Here is a 22,687-nt window from a genome sequence, read left to right as displayed (position 1 = left end):
TATCTGATCACAAACATATCATTATGTGACTAATTTCTTAACTATTAACTGGTATATACAGCATGAAGGAAAAACAATACAGTGGTTTTGACGGTTTCCTAAAATCTAACCAATTTCCCTGATTATCCCAAAGAATTTACCCAGGTCTTCCTAAAGCAGAATTGTTTCATCTAAGAAAGAGGTGAAATAATCTTTGCAGAAAGAAACACAAGTTTTGTGGTCCAGAGTCAAAATTTAGATTTTCCTTTTTCAGTTTGTCAGAGTAGAAAAGAACCACTGATTCTTGGTCACAGCCTGACTCTGCTACTCTTTGTAACATCTTGGACAAGCCATCCATTGCATTTCTGTTTAGCAAAGAGTTCCTGCTTGAGCCATAAAACTGTACTTGAGTCTCAGTCTCTGGACACATAAGCTCTTCATCTTGAGACCAGTCATCCCAGAGAGGAGACTGCAAGTCTCCACTTGTGAAATACGTTCCTCTTCATTTCTTGTTATGGGTCTAGACTCCATGTCTTCTCAGCCTGGGTTCCTGTTCCATGGAATTCCAGACAGAGTCTTCATTCCATACCCCAGTTCCCTGTTTACAGTAATCTCTGGCATTTTGGGTACATGCTAAGGTTCTCCTCCAGATACCACATTTGGCAAAATACTGTGAGGCAAATCTTTTTAAGTGGTGTGGACTTCCTCAGGGCTCATTCTTTTGTCTTCCAAAATTTGGTCATTCAGACGTTGAGTTTGTATTTCTTTTCCCTCCTCAGCTTCCTGATTCATATTCCCACAGATTAGGAGGCTGACTTGAGAACCACATGAAAATCTCTCTTTTTTAGTCTTTAAAAAAAAAAAAAATTCACCCCTACGTAATATGCTGTTGGATTTTACCACATAATCTCTATCCAAGGTCTTTCCTTTTCCTTCACATCCTTTCTCCTCCTTTCCCTTGAAGGGCCTGCTATCATTTATCACCATGTCAACCTCCTCTGAGACTTGATTCAATGCCTGTCAATGTCCTGTTCTTTCTTATCTTAACCCTTAATATACTATGCTGTAATTCATCAACCGGCTAAATCTCATGATAAAATAATAACTTCATGAGATAAAGATTTTCTCTGTTTTGTTCATCATTGTATCTCTACCTCTAACAATACCAAATGCATAATATCTACCTGGTAAATACTTGTTGAATACATGCATGATTGTATTATTCTTTTTTAAAACACGGTTCTTTATGACTCTCAAGAACTAACTTTTTATATATGACCTGCTTAATAAAACCCTGAAAGATACACTAGCCAGATCAGTATCATCTTCATTTTACTAATGAAGGAACTGGAGGCTCATGATTTGTACAAGATAATTCAGCTACAAAGCAGTACCCAGAATGTAGGCCTCTATCCTCCTGGTCCATTATTCCTCTTTAGCATTTTGGGCGGCCTCCAAATCGATGCTAACTCCTGGGTTATCTAAGGAGGGCATACTGGAATTAAGATCTGGCTACTCCCAGGCATGAGTTCTGCCTGACTCATGCTTGGCAAGAAGCTAATAAGAACAGCAATGTGCCTTGAGAAAGAAAAACAAACATGGAGGCATCACAATTCTGGACTTCAAGTTATACTACAAAGCTGCAGTAATTAAAACAGTATGGTACTGCCACAAAAATAGACCCACAGAACAAAGGACCAGAATAGAAAGTCCAGAAATGAACCCACAACTATATTGTCAATTAATCTTCAACAAAGATGAGAAGAATGTCCAATGGAAAAAGACAGTCTCTTTAACAAATGGTGTTGGGAAAACTGGACAGCAACTCACAAAAGAAAGAAACTGGACCACGTTTTGTTACCATACACAAAAATAAATTTGAAATGGATTAAAGACTAAATATGAGATAAGAAATCATTAAAATCCTAGAAGAGAACACAGGCAGTAACCTCTTTGACATCTGCTATTGCAACATTTTTCTAGATATGTCTCCTGAGGCAAGGGAAACAAAAGCAAAAATAAATTATTGGGACTTCATCAAAATAAAAAGCTCTGCACAACAAAGGAAATAATCAACAAAACTAAAAGGAATGGGAGAATATATCTGCAAATGATATATCTGATAAAGGGCTAGTATGCAAAATATATAAAGAACTTATTAAACAACTCCATACCCAAAAAACAAATAATTCCATTTAAAAATGGGAACAAGACATGAATAGACATTTTTCCAAAGAAGACATACAGATAAGAGACACATGAAAAGATATTCAATGTCATTGATCATCAGGGAAATGCAAATCAAAACTACAACGATATATCACCTCATACCTATCAAAGTGGCTAAAATCAACAACACAAGAAACAGGTGTTGGTGAGGAGGTACAGAAAAAGGAACCCTCATGTATTTTTCGTAGGAATGCAAACTGGTACAACAACTCTGGAAAACATTACTGAGTTTCCTCAACAAGTTAAAAATAGAACTACCCTAAGACCCAACAATTGCACTACTAGGTATTTACCCAAAGAATAGAAATATACCAATTCAAAGGGATACATGCACCCAATGTTTATAGCAGCAATCTACAATAGCTAAATTATGGACAGAGCCCAAGTGTCCATTGATTGATGAATAGATTATATATATATATATATATATATATATATAAAATGAAATATATATATAATAATACATATAAAATGAAACATCACTCAGTCATGAAAAATAATGAAATCTTGCCATTTGCAGCCACATGGATGGAGCTAAAGAGTATTATGCTAAACAAAATAAGTCACCAGAGAAAGATAAATGCCATATGATTTCATTCATATGTGGCATTTGAGGAACCAAACAATGGATCATAGGGCAAAAAAAGAGAAAGGCAAACCAAGAAATAGACTCTTAACTATAGAGAACAGATTGATGGTTACCAGAGGGGAGGTGTGTGGGAGATGGGCTGAGTAGGTGATGGGAATTAAGGAGAGAATTTGTGCTAAGCACCGGGTGTTGTATGGGCGTACCGAATCACTAAACTTTACACCTGAAACTAATATACTATCTGTTCATTAACTGGAATTTAAGTAAATCTATTAATTTTCAAAGAAAGAAGAGCAATTTGTATCAAAGCATCTAGAACTTCAGAAACCACATCCAGACCCTGAGAAGCACTGAGATTCTCTTGATGTTTTCTCTTTATATCAGCCCTTAGAATGGGAAGCATTTACAGAGAAAAGCACAAGGGCTTTAGTGCCAGGTAGAACCGAAGTCAAATCTCAGCTCACCTCTTGAAAGCTCTGCGATTCCGTTAACTTAACCTCCCAAAGCTTCCTGTCTCCCTGGGACATCGCACTGTTTAGAGACGAAGTAGGTAAAGCACCTAGCTCACTCTTGATCCAAAAGTGGTTGTAGTTGTAACTGCAGCGATTTTGTAAAAGGCATATCCTTAACTTCAACAGCACCATGAATACTGGTAGGCAGAGGCTCTTAAATTTCAGTGTCTGTTCCATCTAATTCATCTTGAATCTTACTATAAATCATAAAGAATTACACTATTTATTGATTTCTTCCAAATCTTCCACAACCCACACAGAAGGATAAACACACAGATCCTTTCTCTAGATAGCTACCATCTCCAGAAATAACAAAAATTAAAAGATCTCAGCATCAAAAAGAGTGACACAGAAGATTCCCTGCTAGTCTAGTCCCTTTCTGCTTTAAAATTCATAAGAGTTATTAGTGTTTCAGTCATTTTTCTATCTAAACTACCTTCTTATTGTATGTGATAAAGGGTCCAATATATTTGGTGTTAAAATGATTTTTAATTCCTTTCTTCATGAAGATGATAGTGAATGTTAATCTAACAAATTATAAAACATTTTTAAACCAATGTAAATAGAGGGAAGACTAAGGTAATAATAAATAGTATAATTATTCTGAAAGTGAAAATTATACCTGGCTATGGTGCCCAAACTGCTTGCTGTAAGAAATTTAAAATTTTCCATTTTATTCATTTATTCATTCATCCATCTATTGACTCGATGGCTCAAACAAAGAAGTTTTCATTGCACAGAAAATTTGTTAAGACATGACATACATGTGATTTGGAAACAACAGTAGTCATGCAATTAAAATCCAGAAATCTCCACAAATCTAAAAATATTAAGGCTTTAGCAAGCAGTTTAGATCACTGCCTTTGAAGGTTATCTATGTTTTTTCCTCTACATTTTAGTGAAAGACTAGATCCTGTAACAGTTTAAATATTTACAACAAAATACTGCCTGAGATTAATTTAATAGACCTCAAGTATCCCCTGGGTTGTTTCACTACTGTGATGTACAGCTTGTACACATGTATTATGTGTGAGGAAGTTTGTAGCATATGACATTAAAATGGCCACATATGAAGGTTACGAATGGAATGTGCAAAGTACATGATTTCTTATGGAAAAAAAAAATTAGCTACCTATAGGTGTATTAAGGAAAAAAACTAGGAAAAAGATAATACAACTTTATATTTGTATAGGACTTTAGGTCTGCGAAATCCTTTAAAAGTCTCAACATATATTCAAAGATATCCAGAAGGGAGAGGTGATATTCTGAACATGACATCGGCATGTGCTCACACACACAGGGATTCAGTCTCGTGAAGATCTCCTCTAGTGGAGGACACATCCAAGATTTCAAGTGGGAGACTAGATTTATGACCCCAGAAACACCATAAAGACTGGAGAGAATTCTGACAAAGAAAATGTCACCTTGTAGCTTCATAAATGACTAAGACAGGACACATGAGGAGACAGCCAATGACCAAGAGGCAGAGATACAGGAACACAAGGGAGAGACTACAGAGACTTACACATTATCCAGAGTCTAAACAAGGAAATGCTTTGCACATAATAAGATAATGGTATATAATTATTTTTATCCCATGTCATAGTGCTAAAGTCTCTCTTGTACCATTAAAGACTATCCAGCTAGGTCAGGAGCAGACCAAAGAGAGAGGCTACCATGATTCTCCCTTAAAATTTTCTGTCACCAGTGTGATGTCCACATGCACGAAATTATCAGTGTCATAGCTGACAGAACCAAATTTTCTCAGAGAAATCAGTTTCCAGTCCCAGGCTGGCACTCAACTCACACCTGGGAAGGTCTAGTTCCATGAAAGCATATCAGCTTTAAACTTCAGGGATGTGAAATTATCTTGAAATAAGACACTTACATTGACTTCTGAGTGGAGCCATGAGGAGGAAAAGTCACTAACTATAGCTCCTTTCAGCCCTGAAAGTCTGTGCTTCACCTAGAAGGTATTTATTTTCATGTTCAGAAATTTGAGACTGCTGTTTATGCTGAGTCGTGAGACTGGTTCTGTCACATGAGCATACTGCCACCAAGATAAATGCAGGATTTCTTTTTCCCCCTAAATTCAGGACTTAGTATCCTGAATAGCCAGAGCCTGAACCAGCAAAAACACAAGAGTCCATTAAGTTATCATATTTAACTATTTTATGAGTGCCTTCTAGAGGAGAAACATCTAGATTATTTCTCTGCCTTAGTGACTGAATATTTGAAAAACTCTGATCCTAAGACTCTGTACCCTTTGACCCTGGCAACGTTTCCATTTTTCTAAGTATAATGACAGTGTAGTTCACTAGCAGCTAGGTGTCAAACATTTCAAATCACTTTTAGAGTTTGTGAGAGATGTGCAGACCTTCTACCAACTGAATCCTATTTTCAAAGCTGTTAATCCAATTACATACCCAAGAGTCTGTGGGCTCCGTGAGGCAGAAAGGGAAAGAGGAAGAAGATGAAAATCTTCCTCAAAAGGGCAAATAAAGGCGGGGCGGGGGGGGGGGGGTTCCTGGGGGCTCAGTCTGCTAAGTGTCTGACTTCAGCTCAGGTCATAATCTCAGGGTCCTGGGATGGAGCCTGAGGTGAGCCCCATCTTGGGCTCCCTGCCTTGCCAGAGAGTTTGCCCATCTCTCTCCCTCTGCCCCTCTCCTTGCTTGTGTTTTCTCTGTGCCTCTTTCTCTCAAATAAATAAAATCTTTTTTTTTTTTTTAAAAGGGGAAAGTAAGGGGCACCTGGGTGGCTCAGTCGGATTAGTGTCCGACTCTTCATTTCCGCTCAGATCATGATCTCAGGGTTCTGAGGTCAAGCCCAGAGTGAGGCTCTGTGTTGGGCGTGGAGTCTGCATAAGATTCTCTCTCTCCCTCTGCCCTCTCCCCCAAGCTCCCTCACACTCTCTTTAAAAAAATAAAAAAGAAAAGTGAGTCAAGTAAATAAAATCTACTGGTTTCCTTGTCCTTGAAAACAACACATATGATAAACAAGGCCCCACCTAAGCTAATAACCCACATAATGCTCTCAGGAGAATTCCACAATGTGTCTCTCTTCACTGCCTGACTTGGAGCCACTGCGTTTGAGTTCTGTCTGCTTTGTAATACACTTCTTGTCATTCCTTTGCTGTTGTAAGAAGCTACGCCATCTCCTGTAGTAACCTACACTGAAGTCTTTCCCTCCCTTTCTATGTTCTTCTCATTTTCTGGAATTTCGAAACCAGAAGGAAGAGCCTGCGAGGCAGCCTGCATTATTGTTCCTTCTTATTGACTGCCTTTCTGGAAAGGACTACATATGACCACCCATTGGCACGTGTCTTACTGGACAGCATCCCTGTGGAAAGAAGACTTCCCTGCTCCCTTGGTCTCAAGTGCCCTGGTTTTACCAGTCCACCAGGAACCGTCATCACAAACGCCTTATAAAAGCAGAAGTACTGAGGATCACTTCACGGGCCTGCTCTTCCTCTCTTCCCTCTTCCAGAAGAAGGGCGTGCCCCAGTGGGGGGGGGCTGTTCCCTCAGCCTGGATTCCAGAATAAAGCGTACCCACAGCCACACCAGGCCTATGGTCAGCCTTCCGAAGTGCGAGCAAGAAACGCAACTTTCTTGGTACAAACCACTGAGACTCTCTTCTTTAGTCATAAGCTTGCAAAAGTTGACTAATACACACATGTTATCATTGTATATTGTATTTTTGTACATAAAATAAGAGGAGAATGAGTTAGAGGGCTCAAGAGGATCCTTTTAGAGAGGGGGAGTTCTGATTTGGTTCGTTCTGCATGTCTCTCCCCATATCATTGCCTCTCTGGTACCTCAGCTCCCTCATAGGTACCAGCTGCAATTAGGTATTACTGTGACTTCCAGTCCCTTCACAGACGTCCCCATCAGCACCTTCACTTACAGCCCACCAGATCACAGTGCTATGCCTGTTTGTTCAGAGAGCCTAAAAGCGACTGAGAAAAAAGCTAACGGCATTTTCCTGGCTATTAAAAACTGGCATCTTGCATACACAGAATAAACCAATACCCTTTGCCAGATGGATATGAAAATCACGTCACAACCCAAACTTTAATTTTCAAACATATTATGCTTACACTATGAAATAAATAAGAAGTCTCTTCAATCTCTGAAAACTAAAACCGAAAACTTATCTGATTGTTTCTCCCCCGTCAACTCCTCACCTTCTGTAGACCCTTTTATATGAAGGCGTCTGTTGAGTTCATCCAATTTGTTCTTCATGTGTGAAAACCAGAAAAGGAAAGGAGAAAAAAAAAAAAAAAGCAAATCAGAAATGTCCTATCTTTTCTGCAGGCTTCTTTCTACTTAGCATCTTGCTAAATTCAAAAGAAGACCCTAAATTCCGTGGATTCTGTGGAGGAATTACTATGGGCATCTCAAACTGACATTTCAGGTTCTACCTCCGAGATCTATGATCACGAGCACCTTCTTTAATCTCTCCATGACTTTGTTTCCTTTCCCTAAAGCTGTGGATAATCGTGGAAGCAAGTTCCAAACTACCTGATAAGAATGGTTATCTGGGCAGATATGTAAACTAATTAGGATATTACCTCAATATTTCAGATTAATCCTAGGTACACTAAGGTGATTCCTAAACTAATAAACCAAATCACTTTTTCTAAGATTGGAAAGTAATGGCTCAGCAACTCTATCCTTCGTTATACGTCCTAGAGACACTCTCGCATACGTGTATGAGAACATGGGCCATAATGTCTACTGCGGCCTTGTTTGGAGGACTACCAACTGGAAATTACCAAATGTTCTCAAATAGGAAAATGAATAAAATCATTATGGTATATTTACACAATTAAATATTAACAATTAGAAGTAAAAATGAATGAGCTAAAATTATGTATTAAAGTGCATAAATCTCAAAACACGATGAACAAAATAATTGCAGGACACATTTAATATAGTAGTGTTTACATACAAATGCATAATATACAAAACTACACTATAAATTATTTTAGGGAACTATGTTACAGATTAATTAATATATTATTTAATATATACTTAAATATATATTTAATATATTAATATTAATATATTATTTAATATATACATATGGAGTAGAAGTACAGAGACCTGCCTGGCAGTTATATATATTCAAGTTACTATATTCAAGATGCTAATTACCTTTAGGGCAGGAACAAAGTGGGATTGGCAGGAAGGATATATACATAGAGCTTCCGCAGAATCTGTGACATTTTCTTTCTCATGAATTGTGTATTGTGGAATTTATTTTATTAATCAGTATACCTTCTCAGGATGTCTGCATTTTTTTTTTTTAAGAAAAGGAATGAAGTCTCGTGGGAAAACCCAGGGACCAAATAAAGACAATCCAGAATTCGTCTAAAATGGTTTCCGATAACAAAAGCAAAATATCTCTTGTTTTCCAGAAGAAAGGTAATTCAGAGAGCAAGATACAACTAGGAGATTCCTCTAAAGTTATATTTGGAATCCAACTCAAAGGCTACTTCCTATTGCCTTTGGCAATGCAACACCTGCAACTCAGGTCTAAGAAATTACCTGCCTTACAGTAATTAGCTTTGTTGGTTCTTGTCAGGAGCAAAAGTAGGAAGGAGAGATAAAAGGGGATGGGGGAAGAAGAGAAAACTGAATTCCTCCAGTGGTGAGCTTTTCCCATCCTGTGGCTCCCAGGTCCCTAGGAATCCTGGAAGGTAGGAAATAGTAGGAGGGAATAGGACAGGCAGGAGAACTATGTTCCATTTTTCCAAGGTCTAATAGACAGTTCACACATTTATCCATAATAAAACCACACATGCAAAAATAACAGATCTTTTTCTTTCTTTCTTTCTTTCTTTCTTTTTTTTGCTTTGCGTTAGAATCACATCCACTCAGCGTGGTAACACTGATCATTTCTTGCTGTCAAAGCACAGATCGGTAACCATAAAGGTCTTTGATCAATGTAAAATTCCATAAGCAAATTGTTGCTTAACACTCGCAGTGTGGTGTTCAGAAGCTACCCAAACACAAAGTGCTGGGTGGTTTTCTATTCGCACCATCCTCCGCCCCAGCCATGCTACACCCGCCTCTACCCTGCTCTGCACCCCGGGAGACTGACCTTGCACCAAAAAGCCAGCTTGCCCTCCAGCTCCCTGTCAGCCTCCACCCACGCAAGGTACCAGCGGGGCATTAGAGGAGGAACTACAGAGAAACAATTTCCTACCTAAACGGAAATCAGGTACCCTCCTCTTATCTCATGCTTGCACTGAGCAAAGCATTTGTCACAGGTCATGTTCTATCTTCCTCTGTGCTTCGCTAGCTCCAAAACTGTAAGATTTTCCACTCTGGAGCCATATTTGTTCCTCACAGTAGGGATATAGGAGTGAATAATGCCAGGTCCCCCCCCCCCACCGGGTTGCGGTGTACTAGAAGCACCCATCTATCCCGTAACTCGTCCCTATATCGTCCTCTCTCCATGTTCAAGGTCAGGATTGACACCCCGCTAGCCCCCAGGTGCTATACCATCCCTCACTACCTTGCCTCCACCTGGCCCAGCCTGTGTAAATAACCCTCTCAGTAAGCATAATTCACATAATCCTTTTAAATGCTCTTTTTTAAAAACCTTTGTGAATAGGCCATCTGTTTCCTATTGGGACCATGACAGATAGACACACGATCCAGGTTGAAAAAAAGAAAGCATCTTTGGTTGGGAATTGTGACTACAGAACAGCATCATGAATTCTACTTCTCTGCCTTTGTTCTCTCTACACCTATGAGCCCAAAATCGTGGCCACAGGCCATATACGGCTCTTTCAATTTAAAGTAATTAAACAAAATGTAAATTTTTGTTCCAAGAGCTTAAAAACCATATCTGCCCAGTGGCCAGCACAGATACAGACACAGACTATTTACATCATTACAGAAAGTTCGAGTGGACAACACTGCTCTACACCCAGCAAGTTCTTCCATGATAAACATAAAGATGATTTCTACCTTTGGCTCTACCTTATCGTCACAGTTACAGCCCAGGTCAAAATCAGATTGAAGGTACATAATCCCTGGGTAGTTAGGCCTGGTAACTTCCTCTGGCATGGTCGGCCTGAAGGTGTTAGTGCGCAGGAGATGATTCAAACTTCCGTGGGTCCCATTATTAGGAGCTGGCTTCAAGCCCAGGAGATCTGGTGAGAAGAAAGAAATAAAGCCAGGTGCTTTACAAACATTTTTTGATGAGATTCAGTAAGTATAGAAAACACTTATATTCCAAGGGTCTGAAAACTCTGAACACAAATCCCAATTAGATAAAGCCAAAATTAGTTGTAGGCACTCTCTTCTTAGTTCCCAAACCACGCTAGCCTGACCATGTCTTGCCACAGCTTTCTGAAATAGCCACGGTCATTGCCCGACCATAGAGAGACATTCCCAAAAAGAAAAAGGGAAGGAACGGGGCCCTGCCTAGTTATGGCTATGTCTGTGACCTCTTCAGGGACTACCAGCATCAGGGTCAATGCCTTTCTATGGCACTGAGACTTTTTATCCCAGCTTTTGAAATGAGACCTATAATCAATAAGTAATCTCGAGCCTGCCCTCTAATGCACTCCACAGAAGTATGGGGAGAAGAGGAGGCGTTGGCCCGGTGCCTTGAAAGGCTGCTGTGAAATGAACAGGCTGATTTCATAGCAAGTGAACAGTTGCCAAGCGGGCACACAGTGACTTGCCTAAGCTGAGAGGCAGGACAGGGGAGTGCTAGCAGCCAAGATGGGAAAAGAACCCAGGAGACCCGACTTTCAGACTCCCCCTCTAACCACTAGACTGGCACTCCCTTACTAAATAGGAAAAGTTGTCCTCACTCAGTGACTAGAAGCTCAAGGAAGAAAAATAATTAGCATCACATAAATAGCTGGCCAGGATGCGAGCTGGCAACAGTTTAACTGGGCTGCAGCACGAGAGATGGAGGCGGGGAAGCTCTGTGAGGAACTCTTCTTGCTTCACCAGGTCTCTGACCAGTGGTGTCAAATTGTAATGTGATGTGAGATCAACCAGAGGCTGCCAACAGCAACACCATGAAAACTCCCCATTAGTCAACTGTTAAAGGAAGACAAAGGAGCCTTAGAAGGGGATGAGATTCTGTCCTTTGAACCAATGGGCATGTTACCACCATTTTTTTTTCTTTTTTTTTTTTTTTTTTTCTGGCAGGGAGGTGAAGTGGTCCTAGAAAACAGACACCTCAGTTCTTTCTCTGACCTTGAAGAAGTTCATACGATAACTCAGATCGCTTCATTGGCCTTGATTAGATAAGTGACTTACCACACATAACATTGTAAAGTTCAATGTTTTCAAATGGAGGCACTTTAGTCTTGTACTTAAATGTTGGGCCATAGCCTACAAAAACAGTCTTCCAAAAGAAAAGAAAATGAACAAAAACAATTAGACATTGCTACTATCTAGTAGCCACCCCTCCCCTGTTCATGAACACTGTATAACTTCATTCATGCCCCTCTTCTCCAGCCCGCCTGAGAATCACCAAAATACATTTTCAATGCATAGGTCTGTGGTCATACCTGCATGCTGTTAACCTTATTATCAAATCCATGGTCTCCCTGGAAAAAGCATTTTCCTGATGGTTTCTTATATACATCCAAAGGTTTCCTACATTGAAATAATTGTAGGATTAGCCAGGATTTCTCATGAAAGCCCTCATAAAAAGGCCATTTAGGCACACAAAATATCCCTCGGAAGCAGATTTTACAGGCATATATGTCTCTATTTTAATTGTATCATTCTTGCAGTGTTGAAAAGATGATGCTATTTATTTTCCCTAAGTGGCTTTATTTTGACAATTGGCCCCCAACAAATGGGAACCCTGAACAGAAATCAGGTACCCTCCTCTTACCTCATGCTTGCACCAAGCAAAGTTTTTGTCAAAGGTCATGTTCTGTCTGCCTATATGCTTCTCTAGCTCCAAAACTGTAAGATTCTCCACTCTGGAGCCATGTTTGTCCCTCGTGATAGAGATATAGGAGTGAACAATGCCAAGGCCATAATAGGCTTGCTATTACAACATGGGATGTTTCATCAATGAATGGAGGTTAGTATTTTATAAAAATATTTGCACACAAATTTACCTATCAGTAGACTACAACTAGAGAGTATAGCTGAGTATAACTGAGTGGTAAACCTAACATATAATAGTAACATGTTTCACCAAAGCCCAGACTCACCTAGAAAACATCTCTATCTAGAAAGAGCAAGTGAAAACATTGCTCTCTAGGCATCAAAACCACTTGACCTTCCTCCCTGACAGGAAGATGCCTTTTGCTTTGTGTCACAAAGCACTTTTCCAAAAACACTTTAATGTTTATTAATACCAATTTTCTCATGGGTCCCATTTCTATGGATCCTTGTAAGCATTTACTGGGTCTATTGCATGGAGCTAAAGTGCTTGGTGGGAAACAAATTGAACATCTGGGACCCCACTCTTAGGAAAAGAACTTTCCACTTGGGATAATGAGATATGTGCATATGATAACACAACAATGCAAGAGTTTGAAATGCAAGAATTAAAAAGATTTACTGATGATTAAAATATCTGGCTTCGGTCTCCTCTAATTTGGTCAATTGCTATCATCTCTTACTTCTGCTCAACTCCCAGTTTTCCATCATTATCAACCTACCAATTGCACGGAAGTTGCTCTCTTTTCCAAGCCCCCCATATGTAAAAGGCCCTGCAGAGGACACACTCAGCCAAGCCCATGTCTTCCACATCTTCCCAACTATTCCATGAAGATGCTCTATATCCATTATAAATGATTTCAATAATTTCTGGTCTTCGGATATCTCTCCTCATAACCCTACTATTTAATTCTGTGTAGCCCCCTGACAATTGCCGTAGGATATTTATGTATTTGTCACGTGTGTCCCACCAGGTGTTTCATACTGATGTCATTTTCTAGAGGACCACCATCTTCTCGTCATCTTTGCTCCCTTATAAACTCATTGACGTTCCTAACGAGAGTGTATATAGTACTTCAATTATTACCACAGACCAGCTCACAAAGCTTTTCTTAAGGAGAAAGTCAGAGCAGGACTGAGTGGAAAAGGGCTTCTGCCAGGTCTGTTTGAGAATGGATAAACTTTTAATGATTAATTCTGCGGAAGTGCTTAGAATTTCCAGATACATCCTATATCAGATTCAAGGGCAAAAAATAGTCTCTTAAATATTGGAAAGTCTTTTATAGTTCAAAAGAAGGCGGACATCTGAAATATTTAAGGCAATATAAAACATGCCCGCAGTAACAGAAGTTTTAAGATGAACAACATTTTCTAAACTCTTCTACAAATGCTGATACGGGGTAAGTCTTGTCAACCCAGACCAAATCAGTCCAGTTGTGGTAAGTTAATGTCCCAGGCACACTTTTGACCTGATAGGTAATAAGAATAGAGACTAGGTTGTAAATTTAAAAAATAAAAGGAAAGAGAAAGAGAGAGAGAGACCACACAGAGATGCACTGAGAGACTTCAAAGAGACACCAAGAGGCTGGGATCCAGAAAACAGAGATGCGTTGGCTCAGCACGTAAGTGTTTATCTAGCATAAAAAGTCTTTGCAAATGGTGGGATTTCCAACAGAGATTTTTTTCTTCTTTCTCTTTTATTTTTGATTCTGAATGGCTAAGGACGTTATAGCACTCCAGTTACCAAAGAGGTGGTTACGAAGATCAAAAACAGTCCCTGCCAATCCCCAAGTTACCTTGCGACATGCCATCTGCGGTCCACCAGTAAATGGATGTCCTCAATTCTTCTGTTGTTGGCATAGTGCAAGCGTTTGGGAAGGTGCTGTTTCATGTAAGGCTTAAAGTGCTGATCTGGTTTCTTACACTGAAACAGAAATGCAAATTGGACTTTATATGGAGTATTTTCTAGGAAAAGTCCTAGATAGTCTGTCTCTCTCTAGAATCGAAGGAGGTTTTTTTAAGTCAAACAAAAGGTTCGTTAGTGAATAAGTGGAATTTGTTATCCCCCATCAAATAACACAAGCTGGAAACAATTAGGTTTAAAGGGGATTTGACAGGTTGGTAGATGACACGGAAGGTTATCAGAGGGAGTTAGGAATTTTTTAAGATACATTCTTGACTTGTGAGACTGTCACTAAAAGCAACTCAAACTCTAAAGCCTTTTCCAACTAATTTAAGTCAAGGGATGGGAGGTTGGGTGGAGGAGGACGTTGACTTGGGCCTGTGTGATGACATCCTGCATGGGGCATGGCGGGGAGGGGTGATGGAAGGGGTGATGGGCAGATCTGGTTCAGAGAGAGTAAGGATTTGTTTACTCATGAATGAGTATTTTTCAGTTCTAATGGAAAGATCAAATATTCTGTTTGTATCACTGCCAAGACCATTAGGGAGCCTGCAGCTGTCCACAGTTTTGAAGTTTTGAAAACTCTTAGAGAAACAAATATATGGGATCGCCGGGCAGTAAGGAAAATGTTCCTCCCGCCCCTCAGGGTAAGGGATCCTAGGAAGTGAGCGTGTGGAAGCTACTCTGAGGGCAGAGGCCAGGTGACCTTCAATACTTACCGTGAGGTTAGCAATAATGGCTTTGGGGTCATCTGTTCAAAGAGAGAAGGAGAACAATTTCAAAAGAGATGACAATAATCACTAAGAGAAATAATTTTTACAGCAAGACTAAATTCTTTCTCTTTCTCCCCACCCCAAAGAGTTATCAATTTAAGATTTGTTTAAAAAATATATATAATTGGGGCACCTGGGTGGCTGAGTCAGTTAAGAATCCGACTCTTGGTTTCAGTTCAGGTCATGATCTCAGGGTCCTGGGACCCAGCCCTGCATCAGGCTCCCCACTAAGCAGGGAATCTACTTGTCTCCCTCTCCCTCCCCCTGCTCTCTCTCTCTCTTAAGTAAAGAAATGAATCTCTAAAACACACACACACACACACACACACACACATACGTAAAATTGCATGTTGGTATTTTAAAATTTTGGCCAGTGAAATGGAGCAGAAATACTCCAGTGGTAAATTTCCCTGCTAGATCTGGTTCTCCTCTTCTGGAACGGAATTCCTCCTCCCAGAGCACAAGGATAATGGAAGATAAACATCATTAAGTTACCCCCAAATGGTCCCTCCAGATCTTGGCTTTAGTTTATTTGCAATTTGACATCAGGAACCCAACTGGGCATTTGGGGCTTTTAGCATAACTTCCTATTTATCTGCATATCTAGGAAACAAGTTATCAACTTTAAGATGAAACTTTAATCCATTGAGTTATTTTTCTCCACAGAGAGTTTGGTTTCCTCAGTAACACCATGGGTCTAATTCCACAGGTAGTTGTCCCTCTCCAGACACACACTCACACATGAACCTCCTTTATTTTCACTACCAGTGGACAAAAGATATTTTAGTCAGTACCCTGGAAGAGCTAAAAGCAAAACTATGTAAATGATGGCTATGTATAAACTATGGATAGGATTATATTATCTGAAGGCCCCTTTTCGGGGGGAGTGGTGTGGAGAGAAGCAGCAGATTGTAGGTTGGTTGAATTTCATTTTGTTTTCAAAAAATCTGCTTTAGCGTGTCATTATAGAATCAGCAGAAAAGGAAAGCAGCATACAGAAGAGATAGCAACTCTCAAGAAGCAATCCTCCCTGAAATTTACATGTCAGTAGAGTAGGTCATGTCTATACCCCAGGGCCTCATTCATACTAGGCGCTCAATAAACATGTTAATAAAATACAAATAAATATTTGTATTTTGTTGAAAATGCATGACTAAACTTGCCTTGCAGTGTAAGTACACACCTGTCAAAGACAGTTTTCAGAATCTTGGTTCTAAAGCTATGAAATCTGAAGCTAAAATGTGTATCCCATTCTTCTTAAATTTCTACTTAAATTGGGGCTCAATTTTAGGTGCACCTTTTTTAAAAAATATTTTATTTATTTATTCGAGAGAGAACCCAAGCGGGTGCTGGGTGGGCAGAGGAAATGGAGGAAGCAGACTTCTCACCGAGCAGGGACCCTGATGTGGGATGGGCTCCATCCCAGGACCCCGGATCAGGACCTGAGCTGAAGGCAGACGTTTAACTGACTGAGCCACCCAGGCATTTCTTAGTTGCGTCTTTTAATGGAAAGCAAGTAAGGAATCATGGTAGCAAAATGATTAGCCCAAATTGTGTCCCAATCATGTGCAAGCTTTGCAGACACTTTCTCTCTGGTCTCCCAGCTACTCTGGGAGGCAGTTGCTATTAGAATCTTCACAAAGCCAATGGGCATTTAGAAGAGAGGGGCTTGCCCACAGGGACTCCAGCAAACTGAGAATACTATGCTTCAAAGCTCTGCACTCTGTGAGCTCATAAACCACAGTCCTCAAAGGGACCCCAGTGGGCAAGTTCACGTTCTTTGGTAATGAAGAAAAATAAATAGCATGAGGCAATCTTGTGCTGAGATAAATCCCAGAGAATGACTGGAAAAGAACAAATGCCCAAGCCCATGCTTAAGACACCAACCCTTCAGTCCTGAAGTTCTCAGGCCTCTCTTGCTGACAGCTCCCACTCTGCCTGCGGGGAAGAGGTCCCCCAGCACAGGCTGGTGCTTGAGGACCGGGAGTCTGGTTTCACATCCCAGCTCTGCCACTTCCTAGCTCTCATCCTCCTAGTCAGTGACGTCACCTCTCTCTGGGCCTTGATTTCTACTCTGCAAAATGGGACAGTAACACTTGGCCCACAAGGTTATTAGAAGGATTAAAGAAGACTGCATGTTTAGCTGAGATAGTGATATGACCAAGACGTCATCACTGTAGCGGACATTTATACAACTCTATGTGCTAAACACTAATTCATGTGACATGCAGATAATCTCTCATTAATCTTTCCAAAAATCCTTACTTTGTAGATGAGAAAACCAAGGCATGGAGATTATAAGTAGCTCATCCAAGGTCATGGAGGGACCACCTGGCAGAGTTAGGATTTGAACCCAGACATCCCACCACCAATGTCCATACCGTTCACCACCCCTCTACTGACCCTCACCAAAAGAAATCACATATCTGCAAGTGTTTGTATGGTATGAAATATTTAATTATTGGTGCTTATTATTTCATTGGCCCCAAGAAAATTTTCCTTTTCCCCTAAAATGGCTTTCCCGTTACATTTACTGATTTGTGAAGGACCTTTCAAAATAGACAAAGCCTTTCTTGCCTAAGCTCTAATATAAAAGTACTAAATCAAGAGGTACCCTAGTGACTTGTGTCCTGTCGCTGGCCGGGGCCGGCCTGTCTCAAGTAAGCAGAGAACTGGGGAGAATACGGAGGACAGAAAGGGCATGGAGAGAAGCAGCAGAAACACTGATCATTTGTTTATTTTACAACGTTGCCTGGAGCTGACCTTGGAATAGTTCCCTTTCGTGTTGACTCAGGAACGCAGTTCGGGAAAAACTTAATTTTCCAAAGCTTTGCACTTGTGCCAATGGTTTCTTATTCCCAAGGCTAAAACCTCTAAAAGATTTTCTTCCCCCCAAAATGCAGCATGTCTCCAACAAAACTGTGGACTTTTCAGAAGCTACATGGGCACCACCTAAAACACCTTAGTCTATAAATAAAAGTTCTCGTCAGTAGCATATGTAACCTGAACGTGTACAACATAAGGGACCAGATTGTTCCTGTTCATATCTTGTAGAACAGCTACGATTTCCCGAGGGCGTCATCATTCTCCTGTGTTCTGTCAATCGCTTTCATAAAGGTGAAGAGTCCCCTTCAACTGGGCTCCTAGGGGCATCCAGGGTCTGCGTGTGGTTCTGCCAACCCTGTCCTAGACTCCCCAGCTTCAGCGAGAGAGCAAGCCTGCACCTCTTGTTGAAACAGTCCTCTCCTGTAAAAGCTTATGGTTGTATGCATGTCTCAAATTAAATGTATTTTCCACATAAAGAAAACAAGAGCAAATATTTACATAATGCTACCATGTGCCAGGACGCACTCTAAGGGATGTGCATAGATTCACTTTCACAATAACTCAAAGCTTCCGATTTTTCAGATAAAAAAAAATGAGGCTTAGACTTTACATGACTTATTCAAGGCCACCTAGCTAAAAAGTAGCAAAATTAGGATTTTTACGCAAGTAGTCCAGCTTCAGAGAAAAAGCCCTTACATACTCTACTATATTACCATTCTGACAACTTAGTATTTTAAGACTCAACTTACATTTTGCATTATTGTTAAATCTGGGCCGAATTCTTCCTAGAGTTCCGGGCACTAACGTAATGTCATCCACATTAGTCAGATAATTGCTCAAGAACTCCGTTCTGTCGCATGTGACATCTTCCATTCCTAAGGGAGAAAAAGAAGTGTTTTCAGGCCATGGTAAACTTAAAATCCTAACACAGACACTAAAAATATCATCCAGGCGTCTCCTTAGTTCGTTTGTCACAACTTAATGTGAGGACCCCTCTTGATTTTAAATTTTTTAATGCTTCTTTATATCACTTTTCACCAGGTTTTGATTTAGTCACATCATCTCGCAGTGCTAGAAGACTGAAAATGCATCATCTCAACGATCATCTTAAGTCATTCAGCAAAAACAGCAAGACAAAGGAAGTAACTATGATCTTTCTTTTAAGCTACTTACATAGCCATTACAAAAAAGATCTACTCTAAAAAACAAAACAAAACGAAACAAAACACAAAGAATCCTAGATTTCCTCAAACTCTTCCCACTGGGGGTGGTGTAAATGACCAGAATATATAGTCCTGTGTCTCCTTTATAAAATGTAATTTTTCAATTCTCTTTCTCTCCAATATATCTCTTGACTTGAGTACATAATCACCAGTCCTCACTCTGTCTCCACTGGTGACCTTGGATGTTACTGACAAAACAATACTGGCAAGAAGAGATGAGAAAAAAAAAAAAAAAATGTCAGCCCCAATGACCACCCAAACTGAAAAACAAAATATTGCTGAAAACAAGTTGTAAACAATATAATCAGTCAAAACTAAAGGCTAGTGACTAGAACACAAAAGGGTCTAGGGAATTTTTTTAACCAAAAAGTATTCCTCCTTCATACAAGATTTGTTTCCTGCCCCCTTACAAAAAAATGTCTTGATCAATGTTAAAAATAAATAAATAAAAAACAACACAAACTCAAATCTCAGAATAACAGGCTAGGGAGGCTGGTCATTTTGAGATTTCTGAGATGACATGGAACTGTGAAGATTTAATATCCTTCTTGGCACAATCCAATAGATAGATATTCTCTAAGAGCAGGGAAATAAGGGATTCTGTAAAGGACACCTTAAGGTTTTGAAATAAAGAAATATAACCCAGAGTGGCACAGACCTAATAAAATCCTAATTATTCCCTCTTGAGAGTCCCAGATCAAGACACCCCCACCTCTTTCTTCAATACAAATTGGAATGAAAAAAGACAAAACCATATTCCAACATAGCATAAAGGGTATAGAACTTGTCCTTTAATATTTAAACTCCCAGAAAGAAAAAGTAAAAAAATGAACAGCTAACTGTTTTAGTACACTGTTAATTCAGGAAAAGGATGTCTACAAATCCATATTAGTGGAAGACTGGAAAGATCTTCCACTGGTTATATGTCTAGGAAGTCACTTCTGCTGCCCCAGGGTGAACCATCCCTCTTGCTCTCAAAGACCATATGTGAAGGGCTTCTCAAGCATCATCCCCTCTCATCCTTCCGACTCTGTGTAGAAAGTGTTAAGTGTTCTCTTTCTGCATAGGAGAAGGCCACATCTCACGGCTCTTGAGTGGCACAGTACAATCTGAACTCCATTGAAATCCACTCTTACTCCAAATCCCAGGCTCCAAAACACTAAACCACACTACCTTTCAAGAAAGGGATGCTATGGCTTTCCAAAGCCAACGCGATCTACTCAACTCAGAAGCCTGCTCCTGGTAAGACAAGGTTTTAATCTAAGACCTTTAAATGCTCTAGTATATGATTGGGACCCATCCACTTCTTAGATATCAAGCTTCAGCCTGTGAGCAAAGGCTCTTGACATGTCTGGGCAACTTAAATTGAATCAGCTGTGTTCCATGTTCCAGATTCTCTGTCTTATCTGTAGCTCTCCACCAAGTCAAATTCATGGAGCATGATTTCACAGAGGGTTGCATTTAGCCCCTGCCAAAGATCAAGTCAATCCCACAACTTTTTAAAAATTTCTCCTAAATGTTCTAGAATATTCTGGGAAGAAAATTACATACCCAAAACAGACCTTTGACTAGGGAGACTTGTCTGCCTTTCTTAATATCAAAGAGTCTGCCAATTTTTTCCCCCAAATGCTCTCCTAGAAGGAAACATGAGACCACATTCCAGGGTCACTCTTTCAAACTGAGAATTCTAGAATGCAGGAGGTACTCTCTAGAACTCAAGATGCACAGCTAGGAGATACAAATGCTCTCTGAGGACTCCCTTCCAGCTCTCTAATATCTAATGTTTAGGATGTTCAAAAAAGTGGTCATGAATTTTTCTCCTTTATACAGTGCTTTAGAAAAAAATCTGCTTCTTCCTCTCTTTAACAGTTTCTGTAACTGAAGTAGGGCCCTCTGGTTTGGGTTTCAAATTCCCTCAGTGAATACAGGGTTATCATTTGATTTAAACACCTCTTTTTTGCTAAGAACCCTTGTCTCTTCTTCCTTATATTTAGATTCTTTTTTTTTTTTTTTTTTTTTTTTTGGCCACATAAACGGATAGGATCCTTTGGGGGAGGTGACTAACAGAGATGCGGTAGTAGGACTCGATATGTCACATTCATGGAGGAAGTGATTAACACCACAAGCAAATCTTTAGTAAGACACACACTTTAGTAAGAGACAGAATTTTGTAGAAAGACTTCCTTTCCTGCAAAGAAAAGGAAGACACAGGAAGTCCCTGGTTTTGATCAAAACGGTTGGATCATCTCATACTTTGAGTCATGGCCTGATTTCTTTCCCTACCCTGAAGAAAGGGGGAAGGTGGTGAAGAAAGCAATCTGGGATTCTGAGGGCAAGAGTTCCTCCCCCAAATACCATCAGAAACATGATCTATGTGGGTGCCCTATCAGCAAAGAGAAAACAAAGCTTTACCATGGTCTCCAACAAAGATGACATTGACACAGCGATGCAGCTTCAGCTGTTTCAGTCCATCCATTAATTGCCCCACTGTTTTGTCAATTTCCCTCAGAGGATTTGTCATCTGGAAAAAGGAGCAAATTAGTCCCTGCAGGTATTTTTTTATCCTTCCAGTTTCTCATAGTTCTTCTATCCCTAGAACATTCTGGAAAGAAAACTTTGGGCCCAGAGGCAGAGCTTTGCCTGCCACTCTTAATGGAAGCCTGTTCTGAGCACTTTTATTTGTATTATTTCAGGAACATAAAACCTCTCCTCATCCAATCCCTTTCAAAATTCTGTGATACAAAAATATCAGAAATATGAAGGATAATTCTTTTCTTTATCAGAGATAAAATGACCTTTCTAAAATGTAAAAATGTTATTTAAATCCAAGAATTTTGAGAGTGAGAAGAAAGTCAGATGGATAGTTAAAGCCTCTTGTTCATTAGGTTAAATCACATCAGATTTTAAACCACGGCAGAAGATGGAGGCTAAGTGAATCAAAAGCAGTTCTGAGGTAAAATGGTACCCTTCCACTGGATGCTAAAACAGAACCTTATTACTACAACAGAATCCATCTAATATTTCAAAGAATTGAACTGCCAATGTCTGAGAGCAATTGATTCTTGATAGAAGAACCTCTTCCAAGAAATAAGCTGCTATTTCTCAATTTAGTCCCTTTCAAGCTGATTTTGAGTTAAAAAAAAAAAAAAAAAAAAAAAGATTCTATAAAAGTCCTAACTTCACAAGAAGGGAACCACTGAGCTTGTTCTAGATTTCTTATTCAGCCTGAGGAAACACAAGAACTCAGTTCCCTGAGGAACATTTCCAAAGCCGAAGAAACATAATCGGTCTCTCATATTCTTGCTTCCAGTGGAAGCATCTAAGAGAATGAATGCTCCCGCACAATAAAGGCTTCCCCTCTCATGGCATCTCTGTGCAATGGAAAGGTTTCCAGGAAACACCTCATCAGACAAACACTTGACAGTACTCTGGATGAATGTTACAACTTAGCTTCAGCCAAACACATACACACAGGAAGACTGGTCAGAACAGCGGGGACTACGTATCACTTTCTTAAATTTCAGACATACAATATTATCTTCCATTAGCATCTTCTCAGATGACCCAAGACCTTTCTTCATATCATGTCCTCAGTAAAAATTAGGTGTAAACTTGTTTTTCTTCATGACAGGGGTCAGTGTTTCAAACTCTGTCCCAAAGAGTAAGCCACAAGTGCAAGTCTCAGGATGATACGTGCAAGGAGCATCTGAAGCAT

The 22,687-nt window shown here is 39.9% G+C and overlaps 1 protein-coding gene across 6 annotated transcripts in view; it reads right to left on the bottom strand.

Annotated features, from left to right (window-relative positions):
* Positions 1–22,687, bottom strand: part of ENPP2 (ectonucleotide pyrophosphatase/phosphodiesterase 2) — a 107,951-nt gene that overhangs the window by 15,620 nt on the left and 69,644 nt on the right. For 4 of the 6 annotated variants that reach the window (XM_059165727.1, XM_059165722.1, XM_059165724.1 and 1 more), the window contains exons 12-19: positions 21,385–21,493; positions 18,499–18,624; positions 14,870–14,901; positions 14,044–14,171; positions 11,857–11,944; positions 11,603–11,690; positions 10,292–10,476; positions 7,495–7,546 (exon numbers count right to left, since the gene is read on the bottom strand). In XM_059165727.1, the coding sequence (XP_059021710.1) occupies positions 7,495–7,546; positions 10,292–10,476; positions 11,603–11,690; positions 11,857–11,944; positions 14,044–14,171; positions 14,870–14,901; positions 18,499–18,624; positions 21,385–21,493 (808 nt within the window). The remainder of the gene's footprint in view (positions 1–7,494; positions 7,547–10,291; positions 10,477–11,602; positions 11,691–11,856; positions 11,945–14,043; positions 14,172–14,869; positions 14,902–18,498; positions 18,625–21,384; positions 21,494–22,687) is intronic. The other 2 variants (XM_059165723.1, XM_059165725.1) reach the window with 1 other exon arrangement.

The sequence above is a fragment of the Mustela lutreola genome, chromosome 3, assembly GCF_030435805.1.
Source record: "Mustela lutreola isolate mMusLut2 chromosome 3, mMusLut2.pri, whole genome shotgun sequence".
Taxonomy (NCBI): domain Eukaryota; kingdom Metazoa; phylum Chordata; class Mammalia; order Carnivora; family Mustelidae; genus Mustela; species Mustela lutreola.
The sequence above is the reverse complement of the archived record's forward strand: the minus strand, read 5'-3'. Positions and strand labels throughout refer to the sequence as shown.